The 27,352-nt window shown below is 41.1% G+C and overlaps 1 protein-coding gene across 2 annotated transcripts; it reads right to left on the reverse strand.

The window, feature by feature from the left end:
- Window positions 1-1,806: 1,806 nt before the first annotated feature.
- pdgfra (platelet-derived growth factor receptor, alpha polypeptide) lies at window positions 1,807-25,472 on the reverse strand. Of its 2 annotated transcripts, XM_042483201.1 has the most exons (29): window positions 25,263-25,472; window positions 22,909-22,984; window positions 22,004-22,285; window positions 19,928-20,188; window positions 18,775-18,914; window positions 17,167-17,329; window positions 16,586-16,778; window positions 15,430-15,545; window positions 15,048-15,344; window positions 14,696-14,962; window positions 14,439-14,569; window positions 14,145-14,313; window positions 13,862-14,051; window positions 13,622-13,737; window positions 12,689-12,815; window positions 12,375-12,571; window positions 11,733-11,827; window positions 11,181-11,313; window positions 10,753-10,857; window positions 9,583-9,693; window positions 9,032-9,185; window positions 7,604-7,755; window positions 7,187-7,302; window positions 6,249-6,371; window positions 5,514-5,625; window positions 5,327-5,426; window positions 5,009-5,114; window positions 4,034-4,269; window positions 1,807-3,565 (listed from the first exon to the last, which is right to left on the reverse strand). In XM_042483201.1, exons 2-29 carry the CDS (start codon window positions 22,964-22,966, stop codon window positions 3,418-3,420), a joined length of 4,398 nt encoding a protein of 1,465 aa, XP_042339135.1. In that variant the 5' UTR covers window positions 22,967-22,984; window positions 25,263-25,472; the 3' UTR covers window positions 1,807-3,417. The 2 variants fall into 2 exon arrangements, with proteins under 2 accessions (XP_042339135.1, XP_042339142.1); XM_042483208.1 differs by lacking the exons at window positions 19,928-20,188; window positions 22,004-22,285; window positions 22,909-22,984; window positions 25,263-25,472 and having other exon boundaries at window positions 17,167-17,333; window positions 18,778-18,849.
- Window positions 25,473-27,352: the final 1,880 nt, after the last annotated feature.

Here is a 27,352-nt window from a genome sequence, read left to right on the forward strand (position 1 = left end):
GATGGATCATAAAGTTGTACTTTCCTCACGACACACCCGCTTCAGGACACACACCCTCTGAGCTTGTTGTGATCAGGATTAAAGCTGGTGTGAAGGCCCTCCCCAGTCTGCAGGCTCCCATCATTAGTTGCACCTCTACATCATGCTGACCCTCCTCTTCTCCCACTTTAACTCCCACCCCGCAGCCGCTCAGCATTATCTGCATCCTACCTCCCTCTAGTGGGACAAAATGATAATGACAAGTTACTCTCAGTGCTGTGAGCAAATGCAGTGGAGCTTATTTGGGGATTTTCAGAAGCTTAAATTAATTTTAGACTTCAGCTACACAGACCACCACCAAAGCAGCGACACTGAGAAAACTGGGCAGCATGTTTTATGATTTAATGAGTGTTTGCTGTCTTTTGGCAAAGCATTTGGCAGCCTGATGGTGAAGTTGTTGCCCTCTAATGGCTATCTGTCTGACTGCATTTATCACATTTTGACAGCTTACTTTACTCCATGTAGTGACATAATATTTATATTTGATATAATATCCACATTTCTATTATGTTTTTGGGCTGTCCACGAGTATGTACATATGTCCCATTGTTGTGAATGTGATATTTCAAGAATTCCATATGGGAATTTCTTCAAATTTGGGAGAAACAACCACTTGACTTCAACAATAAACTGATGGTAATTTGGTGGTCAAATGTGGCTGTGATCTTCTGCATCCATTTCATTCTCATGAAAGTGATATCTCACAAACACCTTTAGTTAATTTCCTCAAACTTGGCTCAAACATCCACCTGGACTCAACAATTAAGTGATTTGATTTTGGTGGGCAAAGGTCATGGTCATTATGATGTCAAAAACATATTTTTGGCCATAACTTAGGAATTCATACACTATTTATGATAACATTTCACACAAATATCCAAAACTTGTAAGGTCAGCTTCACTGTAACATCATAATGTTCTGCAAAAACACTTTTCTGACCATCATCATACACCATGACTCAGGAACAGAAAGGGGGACATTTGTCCAGATACTGAATTGCTGACACAAATCTTGCCCACCTTAAAACTGTGCTGAATGTACAGATCTCCTTGTTTTAGAATTTGTGACTTCTATCAGCAATATTTATATTATTTTAAGCACTGTATACAATCAGGGTGACATATGAGTCAGTGCAAACTGCAATTGTAACTCCACTGCTTTGCACCGGCACACAAGGATACTAATTCTGTGTCTTTTGTGTGTGTGTTTTGTTGTGTTTATTTTTTCCCCCTTTCCCACAATTGATAATCTCAAGACCCCCCTTTTTAACCTGGTGACCCTCTGAAGAGGACTAATCCATTGGTTAAGAATCACAAGTACCATTTGACTTTTTACAGTGACTTTTGCCTGTAATTTAGTATTTTCCATTTTTGTATTGGTACTTTTACTTCAGTAAATGATCTGTGTATTCCCTCTGCTGGTCCTTTGTGTGTGTCACTGCTGTTATGTATGATAATGCCCTTATCTACAGAAGGCATTTCTTTTTGCAGTCTTGTTTTATTCATACTGATGTTATTTACCAATATGTTATGTTGCAACATATATAAAATGAGTCTCATTATTCTTGTCCAGGAATGCTGCATCTTCTATTGCATCCTTGCATCTTTATAATTAATTTTCCCCCAGTACATGCACCTCATATATCCTTTTTTATTACTAGTGTTACTTCTGTTTGTTTGAGTAATCCTTTAAAATCCCAGACTTGAAAAAAACACCCCCCATTTACATTATAAATCATTTATTGAAATATAAATCATCTGAATGTACACGTTGTAACATAATGAAACATAGTATTAAATCATCATATTGGGTGTGATTACCTATAATTACAGATACTGTACCGTCGACAACACATCACTCACCTGCGGCACAAACATTCGCATCCACACAGCTTTAGACATCAAAAGCCAAAAGAACTTTCTGTTTTTTTTCATTTCTTTTCTTTTTCTGCAAAACAAACAAATGGAGACAAAAATAGGAAAGTGCAACAACTGATTGCAGATTATATCACAGTCAACAGGAAGAGGCAGAGGCAGTGGCACAGCTGGTACAGTAGCTGGAAGATACGGAGGATTACAAAGAGTCTACACATAACTGATGTATAACATCAGATCGACATGAATCTCTAGTCCATCTAGTGTCTTAGTATAACTAGAACCTGCTAATAGACAATGGATATTATATGAGACTGGAGGACACATATAGCTGTTCTCCTTTTTCCAATACTGCCATTTCTACTGACAAGATGAACTTGGTTTCATTTTAATCCCTTTTATTTTTCCATTTTTGCAGTAGATAAATTGATTACTATCCATATCATACATAAAATATGAATATTTCTAATCCACAAATATTGTCATTGACTATATGCTGTCCACTATATTGGCACATTTTGAGGAAAAATTGCTGTTTTCTTTGTTGTAACTTATTTGGCTCCACGGGGGCGAATGAGGGTGCAGAGGCTTAATATGTGCTTACATAAAATATCGTTATCCCAATAAGTCTCTCTTATAAAACAACTCTGGAGCTATTTACAATACAATCACACTTCGTTTTGTTTTTCAAAGCCCGTTTGTCACACATGACTTCAGGGATGACATTTGAGAACTTCATGTTGTATTAGGGCAACTCATAAGCTCTACTCTCATAACCATTCAAACAGCTATGGTCGACATCTACTCGGTATTCACAAATAATACATGTATACAAAATGAAGATGTACAAAAATAAATTTGAATTACCGCATGTATTTCGACACTGAAAACACTACATGGTCATATACAAAACAGATTTTGTGCTTTCATATCTGAGTATTGCGACTGATTGTGCCAGCATCAGGTGCTTCTCTTGCAGCAGGTGATTGTGGAGTGAGTTTACCTGCCAATGTTGTTGCTAGTATCGGACTCGTTTAGTTTAGTGCATCTGTAGTGGTTTAATATATAATGTGAATGATACTCCGTGGTGTTCATTTAGAGTTGCTGACCGACTTGTTGAATTCATCCCTTCTTGCTTATATTGCTGTTTAAAGAATGCCCGATAAAATAAAGCTCTGCAAATTAAAAAGATCTTTTTTAGGTCCGACACAGGCTCGGTGGTTCTTTGAGTCCTTGTTGTCACCTTTTCATTGATGCTCACTCACTCCTCCAGCCCAACAGGGGGCAGTGTCCAGGGAGAAGTAAAGGGCGTACCGCACTGTCACCACAGACTCATTCAGACAGTAAAGTGGTTTTGTTCTGTCCTCTGAACGGGCGGTCAAAGAGGAGGAATGGAGGGGTGACAGCCAGAGTCTTTGGTTGATTTACAAGTTTGTCTCTAGTTTTCCCATGTCCTTACACCCCCTATTTTTCCCTGCTTCTGCTCTAAGGGGTTGGTAGTTGTCACAGGAAGCTGTCCTCCCCCAGGTCGCTACAGTCCAGACACATCTCATCCAGCAGCGTGATGTCCTCCAGAGTCTCGCCCTCACGCTTCGCGTAAGTGGAGCTGCTGGAGCCCGTCTCAATGGCGCTCTCCTCGGATGTCTGAGAGCTGCAGGGGACACGAATAACGCATTAGTGTCATCTGTGGTCCTCAAAGACCAGTGATTCCTAACTTTTTTTTTCTTAGGAGACCCCTTTTCTATTATCGAATGAAGTGACAACCCTGACTCAGTGACATATTATAAGGACAGGAGTATAGCACCAAATTCTGGTCCCTATGCATAAGCAGTCTGTGACTAAACCATTTTGTGCCTTTAAGAGGTGAGACGGGCCCCAGAGAAATTCCTATATGATTTTATACGTAGTTCAGTCTGTCAGCTCATTGATTCAGCCAGTATATTTAGTTCTAGCACTACTTACTTAGAAATAAAACCTTGCAAACAAAACCAAACTTTTCTTCAAGGCTTTTCGACAGCCCTGCTCCCACTGGGGTCCTGGCTAGTTAGTCCCACTTCTCCCCTCACTCCAGCACCCCTGTTTATGGATGTTTTGGAGACAAATGTTTGCTTTCATTTACCCGTGTCTGTTCCTCTTTCCATATTCATCGTCAGATATGGGGTCCAGGTCGGGGAGGGGGATGATGTAGCCGCTGTCGGAGCTCAGCCGCTGCTCGTCGAAGCCGCTCTCCCTGTCCTTCAGCTTGCCCTGGTTCTTGTAGGTGATGCCAATGTAGGCGTCGTCGTTTTCCATGCACACCCGAGTCACAGCGGGGTGGTCGCTCTTCAGGAACTCGTGGTTCACCCTCTCATAGTGCTGCACAAAACAGACAAATAAATCAGAATTAAATGCTTAAATTTAATACAGTGTACAAGTGTGAGCACAGAATTAATAAAGCTCTACAAAGTCACAGGAGAACTGTGGTACGAGTGTGATCGCTGGTTGTGTTGCCAGCTGGACGGTGCCATCTAAACTGAAAATCACACATCCCATCCAAGCTGAGGTGCTAAAACAAGATTTGGTTCCTGCTCTGCCCCACAGCCATTAAATCTCTGCAAAGGAGGCAGAGGTGAAGCTGTTTTGATGTGCCATGTGCGGTGTGGAGTTTAATGGGGTAATTAAGGTCGGGTGGTGGAGGCGAGAACTGGGGCTGCGTCATTACACAGTCTGAGGCCAGCCGCTCTGACATCCAGCTGCTGCATTTGCGCTCTAATCACTTGTAGGTTTTGGTTTCACAGAAACACAGAGAGCCCACAGTAACACTCCTAATGCGCTCTCAGAGGAAGCGGAAGGGGGTTTTAAATGAACAGCCTGCTACTTTAGGAGTGTGTTTAAATGATTTTCAACCTGTACTTTGCTCGGGGGCACAATTAAAAGCAAAAGCATGAGAGAGGACACTTTGACATTTAAAAATCAGCTGAAAAAATGACAAAAAAAAGAAGAACAGAATGTGCAAGTTCAAGCATGGGGTCAAGAATGAGAGGTGGTAAACTAAAAAGCAGGTGTTAAGACTCCAAAGAGGTCTGGGCACATGAGAGGTCACAAGGAGACTCACCCTCTTGTAGCTGGAAGGCAGCAAAGAAGATACAGTTTCACTCAGGCCCAGGAAAGACGGCCTCTTCTCTGGCTCGCTGTTCCAACACTTCATCATCATCTCATACCTGAAAAAAGTAAAAAAAAAAACAGGCAATGTTACCATAGAGAACAGTACGACCTGTCCTGTACTTTGTAATTTTGCTGTGACTCATGTCAGGCACTGTATATCACACTTCAGAAACAAACTGTTCTGAGTTTACAGCATTCCTCATCTGACAGCATGTTAGGTAATGTAATGCGCAGCAACAGTACAGTCATCATGGAAATTATCACGTACACGTCAGAAGGTGCGTGCTCCGGTTTGGACATCCTATATCCGCTCTTGATCTTGTTGTAGAAGCTTGAATCCACAACCATCCCCGGGTATGGGGTGCCACCTGCAGACCAAAACAGATTCTCATTAGATTATCATCCAACATCAGTCTAAAAGATTTATTTACTCTAATATGTTTGCAGAGGCTCACCTAAGGAGAAGATCTCCCAGAGTAGGATGCCATAGGACCAAACATCACTGAGAGTGGTGTACATGTTGTCAAAAATACTCTCTGGTGCCATCCACTTCACTGGCAGGAAAGTCTGTGTGATGACAGAGAGGAAATGTTCAATCACACTTGCAAAACCATGATGGAAAAGAATAAAAAGCTGTGTTTTAGTGCAGTATTTTTCACAAAGAGCTCCACCTGTGCTGTGTTCATGGATGGAAGAGACACAGAACGATACAAAGGGACATGCAAGCATTTAAAAAAAAAATCAAAACAAAAACCTGTCATCAGCTATCGCCACATACAGCTATCCCACATAATTCTGTGGGAAACACTGTAGTTCATGTAAAATGAGCTATTTTGATGAATTTTAAACTGATTAGTTCCTGCATATTTTGCATTATAGATGCATCAGAGTTATCCTGATATTTTTCGGAATTTTTATATACCATTCTCTGTCTGCCTTATGTATTTCTTAGACCTTTAATAATAGTCTAAACTTAAAAAATAGCCATTTATTTTAGATGTCTTCAAAAAAATATATTGAAATTGTAAGATTATGCCTACTGTTTTTGGGTTTTTTTGTAAGTTTTCTTACATCTCTAAGAATCAACGTCTTTTGATCCCCCGTGAAGCTTTAGTGACCCATAGTGAGGTTTGGGACCCCCAGGTTGCAAACCATGATTTAAGTGCATACAGTGATGAGCAGAGACTTACACTCCCTTTGGAGACATAGTTGTTGTCATGCATGATGTCTCGGGCCAGTCCGAAGTCACAGATCTTCACTATCTTGCCCTGAGAGAGGAGGACATTCCTGGCAGCGAGGTCCCGATGCACACACTGCAAAAAAAAAAAAAAAAAAAAAAAAAAAGTGAAAGAAGGGGATTTGGGGAGCTCATTGCTTCATCAAAATTTTTTTTTAATCCTCGGTTTCATCCACTCCCAACACATTTTGCTCCCACAGCTATCTATTTCTGTATGTATTTCATTTCAGCTGAGTTCACTTTTAATGCCGTTTCATATTGCTTTATAAAGCATGGTCTTTGTGTAAACATGCCAGTTGGAGGGATGGCTGTGACCACTGGATATTTAGGGATAATAACTATGAAGCAGAATGAATAGCTTCTGGCTGCAGTGTGTCCCTGCCCGGTAATTCTAGCCCTGGATGTGCGGCTACTATATTCAGCCCCTGGCCTCTCTCCTGAGTGGGCTCAGCAGCCTCCGTGAGACTGCTTATCACACAACTGCTGATTTCCTCAGTTCCCCTTTGGCCACCACTGCTGTCACCATATAGGAGCAAAATCCACAAGCAGCGGGTAGCAGGGGAATGTGAGGCTACAAGACCTATACGTGGCATGCAAACCCCAGCTGAAAGAATGTGGAAAAATTGGATAAAAATATACGTTTCGTTCATTTCTCTTTCCACTTTCAAATCTCATCCCAAAATGCATCTTTTAAAACCTGCATATTATAACCTGTGTACCTTTGTACATAATGATTTTTTACATTGTTAATTTGTTTTGTTAATTTAACTGATCTGTTATTTTTTAACCCTGCATTATAAGGAGACCTTGAATGTTTTGAAAGGCAATTACAAAAAATATATATTATTATTATTATTTGCCCACATTGCGTTCACTGTGGACATAACTTACATTTTTGGAAGCCAGAAACTCCATGCCTTTGGCCACCTGGTAGGTAAAACTGAGCAGATCGGTGGTGCTGAGGCCCTCGTTCATGTCATCTGACAGCATGTCGTCCATCTCACCCTCTGAAAACACACAGAAAACACCATGAGTATATGTTCAACATGTATTGTAAATATAGTACTGGCTGCTCAAACCTGGCTTTTACTAATGGCAGGGAGAAACCAGGCATTATTATGCGTGTGCTACAATTATCCTCTCCATGTAATTACAGGGCTGTACCAGTCCTAAATTCTGACAAGGGTGTACCCCTTCACCAACACTGACTCAAACACAGCGCTGAAGCCAAACGCATCCACACCAATAACTCAGAGGGGAGAGTGGAAAGCAGGACACAGAGAGGAGGAACAAACTGTACGTTCGTACCTTTCTGAGAGGGTGGGTGGTCATAGTCAGACCTCTGGATGTCTGAGTACTTGGAGGCGTTGCTCATCTCCAGCATGGGGACATACTGAGTGTTGTCAGCCTGCTTCATGTCCATGTAGTCTCCTTTGCTCTCGAAGGACAGGATCACATAACTGTGTGCAAAGAAGAGGCTGTTAGCGATGAGGGAGGAATTGTTCAAGAACCATGGTGATAAAACATTGTGTTACACATCTTATCAGTGTTGGAATGTAACTATGTACATTTACTCAATCACTGTGCTTAAGTATAAATCTGAGGTACTTGTACTATATTTGATTATTTTCTTTTCATTCCACTTTATACTTTTACTCCACTACATTTCAGAGTAAAATATTGTATGTTTAATTCACTATGTGTATCTGACAACAAAGATTTTTCTTATAAAGTAAGAGTAATGAAATATAACATTTTGTTTAAAATTAAACTACCAAACAGTTTATACAAGTACAGCTGAAATGAACAGTCGAGTCATCGATTAGCTGATCAACAGAAAATTAATTGGCAAGTATTTTGATAAATATTTAAGTCATTTTCTTTACTATTCTCTATTCTTTTGGAATAGTTTTTTGGTGTGTCTTTAATTTCTTTCTGACTTAGGTACTTTGGCAAATATTTTTCTTTATTTTTTTGTAGTTTTGAATTTTGGGGTGTGTTTTTGTTTGTTTGTTTGTTTGTTTGTTTGTTTGTCTTGGGGGGGGGGGGTCTGAATAGTGTACTTTTACTTGTCATACTTTAAGTAGATTTTCCTGATTATACTTACTTACTTTTACTTAAGTAACATTTTCACTGCAGGATTTTTACTCTTAACAATGTGGTATTAGTACTTTTACTTAAGTAAAGGAACTGAATACTTCATCCATCACTGCATCTGATTCAGTCCCCACTTGTGTGTACGTCAGTGCCCTTAAATCCTCTCCCTCCCTCCATGTGGCTGGGGTTAGAGGAAGATGTGGTTGAGCCTAACATGGTAGCCAGGATTAAATCATGTTATGGTCAATTCGAGGTGTGGTCACTGTGAGTCATCCATCAACACAGATGAGCCAGAGAGGGCTGCTGTTTCACCCTGAATGTCTGGGTTGGAGAGAATTAACAGGTACCTCCGATACAATGAAATTAGGTTGAAAGCCGAGACCACTTCAGACTGTGATTTGATTAGGTGAAGACGCCAGACAATCTCCACAACCATGGAGAAAATGGCGATAGAGTTACCGATTAGGGGAAGGGGAGAATGTGAGTGTGCGTGAAGCAATTGTGCAAGTTGTTGGGCTGTAATATTTAGGAGTGGCAAAGGGGAATTGATGTAAAAAGTGCATTTAAATGTGTCCTTCGTTACATGTAAAAGGATAAAAATAAAACTTAAATGCATGTATTTAAGCGTATAAGGGATACCTCCTGCTGCTCTCATCTGCAGGGTTGATTCCAAAGATATCCAGCTCTTTTTTGCTCTTCTCTGGGTTCAGGCTGAGGAAGTTCTCCCTGTTCTTGTGCAGGTAGTTGACCAAGTCTCCGTAGAAGCAGTACTCAGTGATTATGTAGATGGGGCCTGGGAACAACACAGCAGATAAAGTCGTGCATCGGCGTCAGTCTGCAGGCTAATCTTATCAGAGGCTCGTAAAGGCTAAAAGCACAGTCACCAGGGCAAGCCTCCACTTTCCCATAAAAAGCCTATTAAAATACCACACCCACCGAGAGCTGAGACAGGGATGTCAATCATTTCTGGCTGTTAGAGCCATAAATGTGTACAAATGTCAAATCTGAATGAGTGTGTGTGCATGCAGGTTTTTGGCAGCATGGACGTGGGCGTTATTGTGTGTCTCTGGTGACAAAATTACAAGGGAGAGACAACAATGGTTAAACTAAGCTGTTACTATATATTATGTGTTTGCCTGTGAAGGATATGTGTGTCTTTACGTTTTGCAGTTTGTCTGTGTATTAATCACCTGACTTGGTGCACGCTCCCAGGAGGTTAACGATGTTGAGATGCGGCCCAAGATGAGTCATGATCTTCAGTTCAGACATCAGGGCCTGTTTCTCACTGGAGCGGGCTGTGGCTGGAAGACACCACAGAAACCATGATTATCATCGCACATAATCAAACCATCAAACAACAAAATGTTAACCCAAGACCTCTTTAATGTGAAGCCTATAATTGGTTGCTTTATCTTCTTGTAAAAAAGTGTATTTATTGTCCTGTAGATTCTTTAGTATTTTCCTTTCTATCACTTTTTCCACTTCTTTGTCATTGCCCCTATAAAAACAAAGTTCTGCATCAGCTGAATAGAATCAACTGTCTGAGTTGTTGCTACGTTGCATCTTGCAATGTTTTCAGAAACATTTTAAATTGTTTAGCAGGTCTCATATTTTATGCTACTCATTGAATTTATTATTGCAGTGTTTTATGGGCTCAATTATTTATGGCAGGAGTCTCAAAGACCCTGAACACCCCCAGTCTATGTCCTGTTTTGCAATTTAGCACTATTAAAGGTATCTCGAATTAGCTGTTAGCAATTCCTTTTTGCATTGTACTAATGCATGTACAGACAACTATCACTGGATTACTTTTAATTACAGCAAAAGAGTGCCCCAGGAAATAAGTTACCATTCAGCACTCCCGTTTTCCTTGTCTCAAAGTCAATGGGTTTTTTTGAATAGGTTTTTTGTTACAAGCCTGAAATAAGGTCTGTGGTTAACACAAGCTGAAGAGACACAAAATACGTCAGTAAATACCCCACTCGTGAACTTTGAAGCTTTTATGTGTCTTAAAAAAGACAGTTGTAAACAAGTGGCAAAATGAGACTGCAAAACGTCATCACATCAAGCCACGCTGGACAGCCTTGTTGTGGAAGTGACGTTAAGTCATGCGACTGTAGTGTAGTTTGTTTTTACCCTAACGTTAGCTTTTTACCTCTGGAGATTGCATCGGCCTACATAAGAATGTCATCTATAGCCTCCATGTCACTAATACAGCTTCTGCTGCTACTGAGGGACAAATCAGCTATACTATAGTATAGAGTTACAGTACAGGTTCCCTTTCACCTAACCAGTGCCCATAACTAGTGAGCTTTGCTAACATGAGGTAGCATCACGGCTTAAATGTCTTGTAAACTCACGTTTCAGCATCTTCACTGCCACCTTCATGACAGGCTGGGAGCGGCTGAGACCATAGGCAGTGCCTTCTACCACCTTTCCAAAGGCCCCAGAGCCCAAGATACGACCTGGAAAAACAAAACAAACAAAAACACACACACAGCAATTATCAACAAAGAAAAACAAAAGAACCTGCACAAACACATCCGTACACTCTGGATGCCTCTGCTTTCTCATCTATGACTCTTCCGGTGGCTGAATGTCCCCTTGATCACTGAGGCAAACCAATCCCCAGCCAGAAAACCCCTTCTGCCCGAGCCAGATAAGCTTATGACAGCCTCACTTCAAAGACGGAGTGAGACATCCTGACCGGAACATCCCTGCAGGGAGGCTGCAGAGCCACCGGGACAAGAATACGGCTTTAGCACATCGAAAATGAGAATCAGCTCACCGAGCACAAGCCTGTCACGGGGGAACTCCCATCTGGAGTCGTAGGGAAGCTGCATGGGATCCACATAGATGTACTCATGGCCGTCTGGGCTCACAGACTCGATAACCCTCCAGCGGATTTCATAACGTGGTTTCTGGAGGACAAAATACATTTAAGAACTAGTTAATTAACCTTTGTAATTTTGGCATTTGGGACCGTTTTAACATTCTCAGTTGTTTTTAAAAGCAATTTACTAGCCTTGCAAAGTCTGCCCACAAAATTTGTTTTATTCATAGCTCAGGAGACTTCAGAAGCATTGCTGTTTGGTGGATACTCAAAACAATTTGGCACAGTGCACATCTGCTATTCAAAATACATGACTTCTCATTAGCTGCCATAAACCACTAATATCATACATTTTAAGGCTGCAGTCTTAATCTAAATGCTTGATTTTGCAAGGAAAATATGCACTCCAAAAACAACTTTTCCCGAATGCATAAAAAAGGTGGAAGAGTAGAGCGTAAATATGAGAGTGGATATGCAAGAATGATTGCAGAATGGTGGCAACAGTACCTGTTTCCAAATAACAACCAAGACAATGAGTGAGATGATGACAATGACGAGGAGCACCAGCACAGCAGCAGCTACAGTCAGTTCAGGGTGAGGGCCTGTGCAGGAGGAGAGCCAGCCGTCACACATGTTAGATGGGCCGCACATTGATCACACAGATGCAACATGTGTTTGTTGTAATGACAAAATGAAATGCTTGCAAAGAAATGTGTGTATTACAAAAGTCATTTATCAGGCCTTAGAAACAATTAAATCCACAGGGAGTCCAGATTACTAGGACCAAAAGGTATGCTGGGAAGATAACATGGAAGAGGGGGAGGGGTCCAGGCACTTAGGGGAAGAAGATAGGGGTGTAAACTCATCTGGAAGAACCAAATGGCCTAACGATCACTTGCTTCCAAGAATTAGCTGTCAGAGCCCCTTCCTCGTGGCTAAAGCGCAGCCCCCTATCAGCTGTCTCACTGCAAACTCATCATCTGACAGCTGCTGTAACACTGACAGCACTTTCCCAGCCCTGAACACAGCTACTCACAAAGCCTGTCGCACTCTGAGTGTCGGAAATGGAAGCAACTTAAGAGGAAACAAGGTGAAAACAACAACATCAAATGTCAGATAAAAAAGCTGGTTAAAGACTTTTGTTCTTACCATTGGACACCAGTTTGACCTCCCTGCTGACAGCAGCCATTTCATTCCTGGCTAGGCAGCGTACCGCCAGCGTGCTTTCCAGGTGACCAAACATGACTTGGCTCTCCAGGTTACTGTCCTCGTCAATGTGCGAGTCCATTGTGATCTCGGTGGAGTTGGCGGGGAGGGGCACCCATGAGGACGAGTCATTGGCACAACTAGATGTGAATTAAAAAGAGAGAGAAGTGTGGCGTGACTGCATTGATGTGGACTGAGAGGTCTGGAAGCGTCTCTTTTGGCTGTTGAGCAAATGACTGTCGAACTAAAGAACTTACTGTTTGATGTTCTTGCAGACGAACCACTCTACAACTGGAGTTGGCTGCCCTCTGGTAATACACACCACAGATTGGCCCGTGGCTGAGCCATGGTGGATGTCCATCAGTTCCACAATGACTGCAGGCACTGTAACACGGTCAAAAGAAGTGGTTAAGCAAAAACTGTGTTTCCGCCAAGCAGGTCAGTTCAGTTCAATTTGCATTTTTCACGTTTCCATTGTGAAAAGCTGAGGATGCTATCTTTGGAATTGTTCCCCTTTGCTTGTTTACCTAGCACACTGATCAGGTACTAAAGGGTAAAGCTAGAAACATTGCAGTCCATTGATATGTCAGTAGAAAATCAACACTCTGTGCTCAGGGCTGAGCTGTAGCTGGTTTAACCACTGTTTATACTGTGACAAGTTTTTTATACATTAGTAAGCTAGATTTATAAAATGAAAGGATGTTTGTAGCCTCTAGCAGCAGCTGTAGACGGTGAAAAAATAATTTATCTCTGGGCCGACTGCCAGCAACTTTTAAGGTGGAATGCTTACTTGTAATATCACTAAATGTATGAGTTGATAATGTGAATTCAACACTTTAATTTTCAATATGACAACTTTGACCACTCCATCTGTTTTTATTGCCTCTCTTGGATGACACACACTTTGAGTAATGAGTGGATCTTCAACCATTTAAAAAGAATTATATTCATTTCAACAGTATTAATGTGAACTGCATACTCTAATCCTCACTTGGAGACAGAAAACATGGCAGAGCTGGGAGGTACATGTTTGTAGGGTTTACATTTGGTTCCAAAGGTACTATACCAAAAGCTGCTGATGAAAACACAGCTAAAGTGTGTTCAAATATGTGAAGACAGACCATAACATCGACTAAAATGTTGAGGTGAGAAAGAAAGTAAAAGGTAATGAAATGTTTCCTCTCTCTGACCTTTGACCTCCAGGATTAATCCAACATCACGAATTTGGTCTCCGTTCTCCACTCGCAGGGTGTAGTTCCCGCTGTCCTCCTCCTTGGCGCGGATCAGGGTGAGAACACTCATGTAGCTAAAACAGAGCAACCAGAAACTGTTTTAAACACACAGTCACAGGACCTAATAACAGGCCTGGTTGATGTGAGGGAAGGTCAACGCCGAGCTTGTCATTAGTCGACCTTGTACAGGAGGCTCACCTGGTCTCACTGAGCTGCCGGAGGCTGGTGGAGATCTCGGCTGTCACATCGCTGAGCGGGATGCCGTCTTTAAGCCAAGTGACGTGAGCACTGGGGAAGGAGCTGATTTCGGCCCTGAACTCGCGGACTTCATCCAGCTCTGCAGATTCGTATTCTCCAAACTCCGGCCACACGGACATAAATTCACTTGCTGTAAGAAAACAGGAAACAGACAATCAGCAATCATTCATCCCCAAAGGAAAGAGAATTTATGAAATAAGTCAACAAAAAACAGCGTTCATACCAAAAACTCGAATAACTAGTTCCTTTGTCTGGCTCTCATTGCTAATAATATCAGTGATGGAGCAGGAGTAGATGCCGCTGTCTTTGGTTGAGGCCTGAGGGATCGTCAGGGTGTAAAGGATCTCCTGATCTCTCTTATTCTCATGCACTGTCTTGACAGCACGATTAGCCTGTCACAGAGAGAGGATCATCAGGTTTCAATCCACCATGCAAAAAGAGGTTTGGGGGGCCGACACCAAAACAGAATTAGTTTGAACCGTTTTTTTGTGCTGCAAAGGGTGACTTCTGCTCTCACCAGTTTGCCAGGGTATTTCCAGTGGTCTTCCAGAATCTCAGACCCCCGAGCCAGACAGTTGACTGTGATGGTGTCTCCCACCAGCAGAGCAGTGCGTTTGGCCGTCAGCTCAACGTGCAGCCCAGTGCCACCTGAGATTAAGAGGGTTGAAATGTGTTTGGACACAGATCCACAAAAGAAAACATGGAGCTGACCCATCAGATTTTACAAGGTATGATGCCTCCTTTTTTAACACATTTACAAATGCAAACACACACCTGTCCAGCCGTGGACGATGTATTCCCCGCTGACGTGTTCCTCTCCGTTTATGACGGCCTTACAGACGTAGGTTCCAGCAGTGAATACTCCCAAAGCACCCCTCTTGCTGTCATAAACACTGGGCACAGGCTGCTGGGTGTCCACATTAACCAGGGTCACGTTAGCACTGGGATCAGACACTCGACACTGGATCTCCATCTCCTCGTGGTCAGACAGCACGTGGTTGCCAAAAGGCACCGGCGATGGCACAAAGGGAACATCTGGATCTGAGGTGAAGTACAATTTCTCAGTTTCTCAGACTAGATAATAAAGTCGAATCATAAAACATGCAAGCTCAAAGCTGCTTTGTACCTGGCACATAGATGTAGATGCTGCTGTCCTCTGAATCGTCAGTGCTGTTTCTGCTGTAGAAGCAAGTGTAGTAGCCGGTGTGCATGGCAGTGGCGTTGTTGACAGTGACGGTGGTGACAAACAGACCACTGTTGTCCTCCTGTGTTTGCTCGTGCACATCGATCGGTGTCTCCCAGGCTAGTTTTGCCTCTCCTCGACAGGTCAGGGTGAAAGGAGTGTGGAGGGGCACCACCATCTCCTCCACCTGTGGCAGCAGCACTGGGGCTGAGGAGGGTGGGAACATCATTGCGGTAGGGGCTGAAAGAAAGACACGTGCAGCGCTCAGTTACAGATCACAAATCCTCTATTTGTTTATCTTTCTATCATTTGTTATCTATCTTACCTTTCACTTTGAGGGTAAAGGAGAACTGAGCAGTGCGAGAGCCACTGAGGGCTGTGATGGTATAATTCCCGTTGTCTTTCCCCAGAGGCTGCCGAAATATCAGAATGCTTTGATACCTGTGAGAAGAAAAGTAGAACATATTTTTTTCGTTTAAAGGAAATTTTGGAAAAGCTATATTAGAGGATTGATGCCACTTTCCTGCCTTTACATTAAATATGAGGCTGGAGTCAGCAGGTGGCTGGCATACAAAATCCACCTACCAGCTCCTCTTAAGCTTGCTGATGTCATTTATTTGATTTGAAAGAGGGTTTTTTACAAAGCACAGTATAGAATCATGACATGACATAACTACCTGTAAAACTGCAATGTTTTTCATTTTAAAGAAATACTTCACACTCCAAATGACCATTTGTTTATCAGTTAGCCTACTCACCCTGCGTTAGACTGAATTTGTGATTTTTTTCTTTGTCTTGAATGCATTGGTGAACAAAGAATTCAAAAGTTTTATAAGATTAGGTATGATTCACCATTAGGCAGTGATATACCAGCATCTCCCATTTTCAGAGAGGTAAAATCATGTTTGGCTTTTAAGAGCAAAGATAAGTTTGACTTTTAGTTCAGTTCCCCGTCAGAAAGGGCTGTCCGTTTTGAGAAGTACGACTGGACAAATAAGACCGTTTTACTGTTGCTAAAGGTGGACTCCTATGACTTCAATTTATCAAAATGTATCTCCTTTTTGGGCTGTTCATTCACCATGGAGGCACGTACAAAAGACAAGGTTTTATTTACAAATTCAATGACACCCAATGGCACACAGTGGGGGGGGGGACTTTAGGACTTTTGTTTTGGTACAAATTTAACAAATGAGATGTAAATTAGGGAGCTTTAGAAGTGCTGATAGACTGATTTTGTCACCTTTGTTTGCACCCAGCCAGGCTAGCTATTTCCAGTCTTTATCCTGAGCTAAGATAACCATCTCCAGACTACAGCTTCATATTGACCATACAAACATCAGAGTGGCATCTTCTTATCTAACTCTCAGCAGGAAAGCAAAGGAGCGTATTTCATGAAACATCAAACTATTCATTTCAATGTATTAACTGCTGTCAGACTAAACAGCCCCTCAATTAACTTATAAACAAATCTTTATTCTCACCGATTGCCTTCAAGGTGGCTGGTTTTGGTGAGGACGTAGTAGGTTTGTGGCATGACTTTGCCGTCCTTCAGCCACGTCACTTTCGGGGCCGGGTAGGCATCAATGAGGATGGTAAACTCTGTCTCTTCTAAAAGACTGACAAATTCAGTAGCCAGAATCCCACTGTGGTCCAGTGCCACGAAGGAATTCTCCTCTGAGGTGAGAAAACAAGAAAAGAATAAGCAGGTGAATGAAAACAGGAAAAGAAACAGATTCAGTGAATAAAAAACACAAGAATTGAGATGAATGCACAGTGACAGAGAGGTGAAATGAAGGTCTGACACACATCTGCTGGAGCCATCCCATAAAACACAGTAGCTAATGTTGAAAGCAGAGGTGAAGCTTTACAGTCGGATGGTAGAAAATGACTTCCACACACCACTGAAAGCACCTCGTGCACATACGTGAAACCAAGACAAATTTAACTGGATGATGATGATGAGAATATTTGGATAAAGTGGGTGTAAATTGGTGGCGTGAGCACTTATTCACATCATCACAGTTCCTGAAAACTCATTATGTAGGAACCGTCTGAGACTTACCGAAGACAGTAACAGCCACGCTGCTGACTCTGACCTTTCCGCTGATTTCGTGGGTGATGGAGCACTCGTAGGTGCCGCTGTCCTGAGCAGTGGCTTGTGGGATACTGAGTGTGTAGATGACCCGGTCAGGGAGAGTCTGTTTCATCTGAATTGCATCCACAGCCTATAAGAACAGAAGAACAATATGGGTTTAAGATCACACACACCAGAATACAAAGAAAAACTTCGTAACGAGATATCTGAATTTCTTAACTCTTAGTGTTTTTTTCCATTTTACAGGTACAATGCATGAGAGCCAGTTTGTCGTGCTGCTGAGGGCTAATGGTTAAAACACTTGCTGGGCCACAGGAGATAAATCAGCTTCACAGAGCCTTTTAAAAGTCTGTAATTGCAACTGAGACCAAAACCAGGAGTCGCGACTCCAGCGTTCTCCATCTCTGGAAAAAGGCTTAGAGAAACCCCATGCAGAAAAACATACAACGTGCTGCATAGATTGAGAATCTGAATATAAACAAACGTAAATTGCACATGAAACTCTTTCGGATCCTTTCAGCTAACACTTCAAACGCATTAAATGTTTAGCTGGCTGTCATGTGTAGACAGCATCTGTCCAACATGGCACAAGGTCACAGGGGTCAAAGGATTTACTATCCTTTTCTTTTCCTTTCCTTTTTTTTTTCTTCTTTTTTTTAACTGCCTGCTCTCCTCAAGCCATTTGTCCTGAACTTCCCGTCAACATTTTGCGTACGAGGTGGAGCCTTTGAAACATCAGCAAATTGGTTGATTCCTTTTCAAAAACATGGGGAGAGGCAAAGTACAATAACACGCCATGGCCCAAACATTTGCAAAAAATGAGCAAAAAAGAAAAAGAAAAAAATACCTAAAAAGAGCTGTAATAAAATATGTATATGTATTTATGTTATACTTTTTATTATTTCATATGTTTTATAAATCATTTTAAATATACAATTATTTATAGTTATTAATACATTTTTATGGACAAAATATTGTGGATTATTTTTTTCTGGACATTTTTCTCTGTTTTTTATATAATTTTTCTCTAATAATCCTTTCCTTTTTAAAAACTGATTTTTAGGTCATTTTTGTGTCACCTTTTTACTGTTTTTGCAATTTGTGGGACATTTATCACTAAGTTGGTCATTGCTTTTTTTTCCCTCATGTTTTTGAAAGAATTCACACCAGTTTGCTCAGGTTTCAAACGGTCAAAACGCTTGTGGCTTCTGCATGCAACACAAGAAAACTGCTGTGCATCCAGGTCTCAAAGGGTTAACTGCTGGAAGAGCTTTTTGGCTGACGTTCCTCAAAATGAAGACACAACATTTGGTTGCTGCTTTCCTTACATACTTTGTAACCACTAAGGGCCGTCCACAGAGCTATATTCCACTTGCCACTGCTACAGTAGGTTTAGGTCCAAAACCATTATTCGCTAATTTAAGGCTCAGTGCTGCTGGGTAGGAAATAACATGGAAATATGACAAGGGGTTGAAGGAAATAGGGCAAGAAGGCTGAGAAGTTAATGTTTATTATAGATGAACCCATACAGGAGACTAAATTGAAATAAAAAACACAGAAAAGAAAACATCTTGCCTGTTTTTTGGGATGGAGCCACTGCTGATGAAAGCCCAGCCCAGTGGGAGCGACACACGTGACGTTAAAAGGCTGCCCGGCTCTCAATGTCTCCTCACTGGCTTTCACTTCAATGTTGAAATCCTCCATCTCCACAGGGGCTACAGGGACCACCAGAGAGCAAATATCAGCACCGTCATCACAAAGGTCCCAAGATAGTGAGATCTCGATCACCATGAGCTCATTTATCACAGAGCTGTGGCTTACTAGGTCGTCATTACGCAGTCTCACACACACACACACACACACACACACACAAAGAGTGAAAACAGACGTGTTAAGTCATCTCCCTCTGTGATAATGACATAATGTCATTGCTCTCATGCAGTGAGATCACCCTGCAGTTCCCTCATGGTAAACAGACTTGGGGAGTGATTCCAGCTGTTCAGGTTTCGATTTCCTATCCTTTAAAGTGCTTTTTTGGAAAGGCGTGCACAAAAAAAAACTTTCTTTCTTTCTCATTTGAACTTACTTTTACAAAGATTAAAAACATATTCATCACAAGGAGGCAAAGGTCCTGATATATTCAGGGATGTTTTCATAAAACACACACAGAATTTCATTAGAAATACTGCAGGGTCCCACACATTACGTAATATTTTTAATTTTTATATTCTATTTATGTATTTACTATTTTTTAGCCTATTTTTATTACTTTATTTAAGTAGGTGAGGTGGGTTTGGCCTATAATCACGCACTTCCCTGGATGAGCAAACTGTTAGCACTTGCTATCATTATTTGCAATTTCGTGCTGCCAAATAGTTGTATGTGCAAATAGACCAGCGGTGAACTTACAGGTACTTTACAAAATGTCCAGGCTGCATCCCTTTTTGGACGATTAAAAAAATGCTAATATGATCAACGGTCATACACTGTTTCACTTGATTTTAAATACAATGTATTCTATGTGACGTGTTCAGGGAATTTTATGCACATCATTTAAATGATAGCAAAAACAATGCATATTCAAAACTTTTCCAAAACTTTCTGTTAATTCCCAAGCATTTCCAGGCCTGGAAAACAGTATTTCAAATTTCATAACTTTTCCAGGTATTTCAAGAAACCTTGAATATGACCCCAAATCTACAAAATGTCCCTTTTTTTGTTGACTTACCCTCAGTCTCCACAGTATAAACCGCACTTCTCATCGTCTGCCCATTCACGGTGGTTTCACACTGGTACTGCCCGGGCAAGAGACTCCCAAAGAAGCCCATCTTGTTGTCGTAGTAGGTGGACATCTCCTCTCCGCTGGGGACGCTCCTCAGGATGACGTTAGAGTAGGGGTCAGACACACGGCAGGAAATGGGGACCCCAGGTACATACATAGGGACGACTAAGTTTTCAGGGGTCTCGGGGACAAATGGAGCCTGGGGATCTGAGAAAGAGGAATTAGGTCAAACTTGGTTGATTGCAAAGTGTATTATGATACATTGTACCTCTTTTTCATACTTAAATTCATATTTGTTATGTATTTAAATTACTATATTTTTACGTTTTTACCTTATATTTGTTTAAAACTGGACTATTGGTTTGTAGCCTAACTTTTTAAAGATGTACAATGACAATTTATTGTGATATTCTTTTAAGTTTATTTTTGTGTCTGTGTCCAGTTCCTGTTTTATTTTGAAATGAGTTCTCCTTGTGTTTCGCGCTAATTCTACTTCCTGAGTTTGCTCACCTTTGTTGATTACCTCATGTGTTTCACCTGTGTCTTTTTCACTCACCTAGGTGTAGTTAGTGATCAGGTCTTGTGTATTTAAAGCCAAGTGTGTCCCACATTTACTTGCCAGATTGTCTTTGTTGCCGTTGAGTGTTCATGCTCTCCAGCTTTTATCTTTGTGTTTGATTGTCTGATTTTTGACTCTGGACTTTGTTTCTTGTGTGATTTCCCTGAACAGATTCTTCTGCCATCACATGTGTGACCCCTGACCTCCCAAGTAAAGATTTGGTTCTGATAAGCTGTTCTTGGTGTTTGTAGCTTTTCTCTTTTTGGTTTGTACTGTTGCTGTTTGGTTTGTACTGAATTTTTACAATTATATGTCTTTTACATGAAAAGTTGAGTTCCTAAACAATAAAACATGCTCTTTCTTAATTGAATGTACTCTGGCTCATGGGCGGATTATGAGACAATGGGCCCCAGGGCATAGATATGCAAAGGGCCCCTCCACCTCTGTCACATAGGACCAAGTCAAGCAAACTTTTTTGTTGGTTTTGCATCTCTTTGTAGTTGTTATGCATCTTTTGTGGTTGTCTTGTGTCTCTTTTTGGTATCTATGTGTCCTTTTTGTAGTTTTGTATCTTTTTGTGGTCATTTTGAATTATTTCTTGGTTTATACATATTATCTGACACTCTGGGCCCTTGGGTCTGTGCCCATTAGGACCGTTCAGTAATCCATTAATGCTCAGGTTTTGCTGCTCTAGACTTGATCTTGTAAGTTATGACAAGTTTATGGGGGCCAATGCTAACTTCTATTAGCTAGCTTTAAGTAGCCTAATTCTGCACAGGCATAGATGTTGGGGTTGAATTTGTCTTCCTCAATAAAAACATGACAATGGCAGAGAACTTTTGTTTGGATAAAATTTCAGACATTTACACCACCAATTGATGCAGAAAATTGGCACATAATAGTGTTTCATGCTTAAAATTTTCCATGGTTCATCTTTAGCCAAACTTTAATGTTTTGCACCATTTTACTCCAGTTTCCAGATTAAACAAGTTTCTTCAAAATGGTGTGCAACAGACTTTAATTTATGTTTTCTCCTGTTTTCTGGGGGCTTTAGAGGAGCGCTGAATCAAAAGCAACATGTATAAAATACAAAGTCTTACTCTTTTAATTTTACTTTTGTTCTGGCAATACGTTTCCCCACACCAATAAAGAATTAGATTAAATAAACCTGGCAGTTTTAAAAGGCAATGCTCCTGCTTAACACAACAGGGTGTCCACACATGTCTCTGTTTAAATAAACTTTTTGCTACATTATATTGGGGCTAAAAGCAGCCCAGAACAGCACTTCCTTATTGGCCTACAAAAAAACGTCATCCCTGCAGTTCTCTATCAGCCACTCTGTTTTTATGTTTTATTTTTTTCAGCATTTACTTTTATCCAACAGTTAATATTTGTGTCATTTCCCTAGTCCCACTGACTGTTGACGACTTAAAAAAATAATAATAATCATTTAAAAAAATCACCTGGAACGAAAACATATATTCCCGCTTCATTATCTTCTTCCGGTTCGGACCCCAGGTCATCCTCATAGGTGCACATGTAGTATCCGGTGTTTTCCACAGTTGCGTTGTAAATAAAAAGTGTCGCCGTGTAGTATCCCGGATAAACGAAGGTGTTTTTCGGCAGAGGTTCAACCCAAACTACGTTTCTTTTGCCGGTACAGCTGATGTTGAAGACGGAATTTGGCTGCAGGATGAACTCGTCTTTGTTGGACACGATGGTAGGTGGCGACAGTGCGGAAGTCACTGAAACAAAGTGTTTAAAAATATTGGAGGAAAATGCACTTTTAGTGATAACATATGGAAACATGAGAACACGTAACTTTTCAATGTGTAAACATGACTATCTTCTGGAGTGATTTTCAGTTTCAAAGACACTTTGGTAGGAACATTTTACTCGAACCAAATTTCTCCAACGATGAGCAATATATCATTATTTTGCTCGCTTTTAGCTTAGTTTTACATCCATAAAATGTTTATTTAATTTGCCCTCATACCACTTTCAAATCAGATCTAGATACATATCTGAAAACAACGTTAAACTTAAAAAAATGTAATTAAATTAAAAAATCAACTAGCATAGCCCTACCAAAACTGTTAACCTACTTTATGTAAATACAACTTTATTAGCCCATTTCATACTTGTGTATTTTATTTTATTTGTGTATTTATTTTAATTTTATTTAATTTTATTTCCATTTGTGTCTGTTTTGGACCCACTTGTCTCGCTATTTTTATTACAGTTTTTTTTGCATTGACCACTGATATACTGTTTTCAAAACTTAAAAAGCCTAAAACAAACAAACAAGAAAACAGGAGCTGTCAAAACATGACAGAAAACATCATTATGCACATTGCTATGTATTTACCTGAAACCAGCGCCACCAGGATACCCCCAAAGACGACATACGCCTTTACCCCATCCATGTCTATGGATGCTGTGGTCTGTAAACACAGAAAGTGAGTTATTTAGTCAACAAGTAGATGCACTTTTGTATTATTCGATCCTCGGTGATAAGGCATGATAACCTGCTACTGTGTCCACATTCTAAACAATAAGATAACATTACAATTTAATCAATAAATCAACTGAAGTCCCGTGAAGCCCAGCCTGTGCGCACTAACACTGACTCCTGCTCTTGCTATAATAAACCCACAAAGATTTATAGAGGGATCATTCTCAGGGGGATTTGGCAGCAACTCTTGTGGTCTCCCACATCACTTCAGCGCACAATTTGAAATTTATCACAGGAGTACATGATTTTTTTTAATATAAAGTGAGGGTGAAGATAACAAGACTGTTAATTCCAGTGATGGATGTTGGACCGGATAGAGAGGACAGACAGAGCGCTCCTCTGGCTGCAGCGAGCCGAGTCAACATAAAGACTGTCGGTAGAGGGCGACACAGTCCACATTTTGGCACTAAACCTTGAGTCTCATCATCTCCAGTTTCTCCAGTCGCTTTTGTAAAGTTTTCTTTTCGTCCAAATGAAGAAAATGTCCACTTTTTGTTGATTTTGCTCTAAACAGTTATCCCTAAGCCCCCAAACATGTCTATCTGACTTTTTTTCTTGATTAATCCAAGAATATTTTAAACGAAATATCTACTGGATCCCTAATTAAGACAAGTTTAGTCCAGACTCTTCAAGTCATCTCACAGACCCTGTCAAGTTTGGTTTTGTCACGGAGCTCTCCAGCCCGCATTCCCCTTGTCTCTCTGTCTGTCCCTCTGTCTGTCTGATGTTGGATCAGCATCAGGGGCCCCACAGTTTGAGAGGCGCGGACTAAAGGAAAACGCTTCCAAACGTTTTAATTTCCACTAATCATACATTTTTCCTTCTAAAACCATCTTTGTTTCAGGAGTAATTTGAGTTAGGATCGTTTTATATCTGACTTATTACTATTTTCCCTGTTTTTAAACGTTCAGAAGCCAATGTGGATATATTTTATGGACAGTGTCCCCAAACAATAAAACGTTTTGGCCCCTGCATAACTTCCTGTGGCTGTCCGCTCTGTCTCATCCGAAACGGCCTAAATTATCCATGGGCAACCTGGCTTTCTTTAACTCTATAATTAGCGGACCCACTCCGCGCAAAAGTACATATTCGCGTGGGAATCAGCTGACAAAAAGTCTAATCCGTTTTGACTTGTTTGTGCACACGCCTTGTCTCAAACAATTTCAATATTTTTTTTGCCTTGGCTTTGGCGAAGATCCTCCAGCCACTGCGAGTTAATCTTAACTAAAGCCTGGAGTGGCAGTCAGACTGCTTGCATGTCTTCTTTTATTCCCCCGCTCCCAGCAAGCGACCCAACAAATGTGGCTGATAGCAAATGCATCGCTGGATAGTTTGAGCAACAGCTGACGAGGCGCCTCTCAACTTTCTCAGTTCAATCCCACTCCAAGAAGCTGATTTCCACGGAGAGATTTCTTTTTAAAAGTGAATATGTCGTACGAAAAAAAAGAGAGAAAATTGTGCAAAAAGCATCAAAAAAGTTTTAAATATCTTTTTTTTTTAAATGCATTTTTGTCAGTTTTGACCACAGGCATATGCAAAAATCCCTTGGTGACACAGCAGGGTTAGGTGGTTAATGAAGAATGCGCCGTGGCTCCAAAACAGCTTTCTTTTCTTGAATCCATTCAGCTGCAGCTCTTGAAGCCCCACTCGGACTCATTCCAGTGCCTCCAGTGCCGATTTTTCCATTTTAATTCCCCACATTCCTCCACCAGACGAGAAAACAATGTGATGTACAATTTCCAATGTGTTTCCCATTACATGCCAGGCAGCATCCCACAATGGTGCCTTCAGTCTTCGAGGTGACACCTCCAGCTGTGAGGCCGAAACCGAGCGCTTTTATCCAGCCGAGTCAGCGACATCTCCCTGCTCGGCGTCCAGCGGGGAGACCATATGGTGCACGGGGGACACAAATCTAATCTAAAGGAATAAAATGCGTTTCCTAGTGCAAAAGTTGCAAATACAACTTCAAGAGCAGAAATGCATTATTTTTATTAGTGAATAAAACTTTAAAATAAACTTTTCCAGATCGGACTCTAATAATTAGATACACTAATGAAGTCTGCAAATAAACTATTTGACCTATAGATGTAATATTTCTTGAATTTCTAATACTTTTTCCGATTAAAAAACACCCCAAACTTTTTTTCCTAAAAGACTGAGAAAATGTGTTTCAGTCATCTTTTTGCTCCCAGCAACCTTTCAATTACCTTTTAGTAATCCCCTCTTTTATATTCCCTTCGTGCAAGTATATCCACAGTGAATTGGTCGCTCCAAAAGGCGCAGTGAGGGTCCTTTGCAGCGGCTGTAATCCTCAGAGATCCTGCGCTGTGAGAGCATATGTGCGCCCCTCTGTCCGCATCCGCGACCGTCCTCACAACTGCGCTCCAGCTAAGCGACCTGTAACTGATTCAATGTTACAGTCCTCCCTCCTCCCCTCCGACAAAAAAAGTAATCATCTGGCTCAAAGTAAATAACTCTCAGGAAATGACACCCCCCTCTCCTCCCTTCCAGCGCTGGACCCCTTTTCAAAGTAAGAGTCTTTTTAAGGAGTGGGAATATCCGCGGAGAAATAAGGGGAGGAATGGCATTTTCATGGGGGTTTTATGTGGATACGAGAACTTTTGGAGGATAAAAGGAGGTTTGGTGTGTTTATGAGAAACTTTCGGTGTGTCATGATTGTTTTTCGCTGTCTTTGATTTGCATAAAAGTTCTTGTTTTGTGAGTGCAATTATTGGCAGTTTATTTTAGCAAGCATTATTAACAGATTTAATTACATAATTGCACTTTTTTACGGCTCCTTTTTGCATGATGCATGGCAGTTTAGTGAATGGACACAGTATTTGTGCATCTATCGCAAAGTGGGAACAGTAGAGCCCTAAACTCATAGAGGGCGCTCCAACACCATCATATCACAGCAACACCAGACCCTCTCTTTCTCTTACTTACACACACACACACACACACACACACACACACACTTTTTTCCGCAGAAAACCTAAGGGTTCTCCTGTTTACCGACACACATGCGTCAGCTGTGTACCGAGTCCCTAAGCTCAGCCATTATTATTATTTTTTATTTTACCCCCTCACCCCGAGGCTCTCCTGTAGGGCAACAGGAGAATAATGGGCCGCTATGAATCACCTATCTGTGGGCACAGATGAGGGGCATCAGACCGGTGTCTCTGCACCGAGCAGAGCCCCGGGGCTGATGATCACCCCCTCCCCTCCTCCCTTCTCCCAGCTCCATGCAGCCGCTTGGCGCAATTACTTCCACATGTTGCCGAAAAGAACAGTGTCCTTGTTCTCCAAACAAAGGATCGCAATTTCGGAAGGGCCAAGCTTACCTCCAACTGGTTTGAAGTTCTCACTTTTAGGAATCTTCTTTAAAAAAAAAAAAAAAAAGATTTTTGATATGTAAATTGCACTCAGGTAATATGGATTCTACAGGCAGTTTAAGATCAATATTTACCCCAAAAAAGTTATATATACTTTTTATTTTGAATGAAGTCAGCATAATCGAAGGCACATATTTCCCATATTTCCCTTCATATTGTGACTTAAAAGTTTAAGTCACAAATAAGTCCCCAGATAAGCCTGTCTTCTCCATCTTAATATCACTAAAAAGGTTGCTGAGTCATACTAGTTCTTCTCTTGTCTATAACATGATGAGGCCGTTTTGGAAAAAAAAATCGTTTTTATTATACCCCCCTCAATGCAACACCATGTCGAGACATTTTTTTTTGTTTTAGTGAGGCACTGACTTACACCCATACCTACACCCAATCCTACTTTAGTAACACTGCAGTGTCTTTAGTTTAAGACTGAATTGCACCTGTAAGCGAAAATTCATTTTACTCGTCAAATTGTTCGAACTGATTGGGTAGAAAGCCAATTGTAATGGTGTGGCACCTGGGGTGGCCAGTCAGATTTCAGGGTTGGCACCCCTCGTTATTCCCTAGACACGCCCCTGCCACCATCACGCGTAAGTGTTGTATATGGTGATAGCAGGGGTGTTAAACGGGGGGTGGGGGTGATTACCCACCCATAGCCTCGAATGAAAAAGCCTAGAATGAAATGTTTGTTTTTTTTTATTTCTGAGTAATTGGTGCCATATAGCTAAATTAAAAAAAAACAAAACAAAAACAGTTGTAAAACTGAAATTTGTATTTAAAAAAACACAAAAAACAGTGGACGCTCATGAGGCCCCTTTCATCCATCAGAGGCATAAAATTCTTGAATCTGTTGTTTTCTCATATTTCGTCTCTAAAGGCAGAGCTAGGTGACTCCTTATGCTGCC

This window comes from Plectropomus leopardus, chromosome 3, assembly GCF_008729295.1.
Source record: "Plectropomus leopardus isolate mb chromosome 3, YSFRI_Pleo_2.0, whole genome shotgun sequence".
Lineage (NCBI taxonomy): Eukaryota > Metazoa > Chordata > Actinopteri > Perciformes > Serranidae > Plectropomus > Plectropomus leopardus.

Bases quoted from the DNA above. Each gene is read 5' to 3' on its own strand.
- pdgfra (XM_042483201.1), bottom strand. From the start codon at position 22,966: ATGGATGGGGTAAAGGCGTATGTCGTCTTTGGGGGTATCCTGGTGGCG. The intron at 11,314-11,732 runs GTACTGTTGCCA...TTTGTCCTCCAG, and splicing joins TGGTTGTTATTTGGAAACAG to AAACCACGTTATGAAATCCG. The intron at 7,303-7,603 runs GTACGAACGTAC...GTGTGTTTTCAG, and splicing joins CCACCCACCCTCTCAGAAAG to AGGGTGAGATGGACGACATG.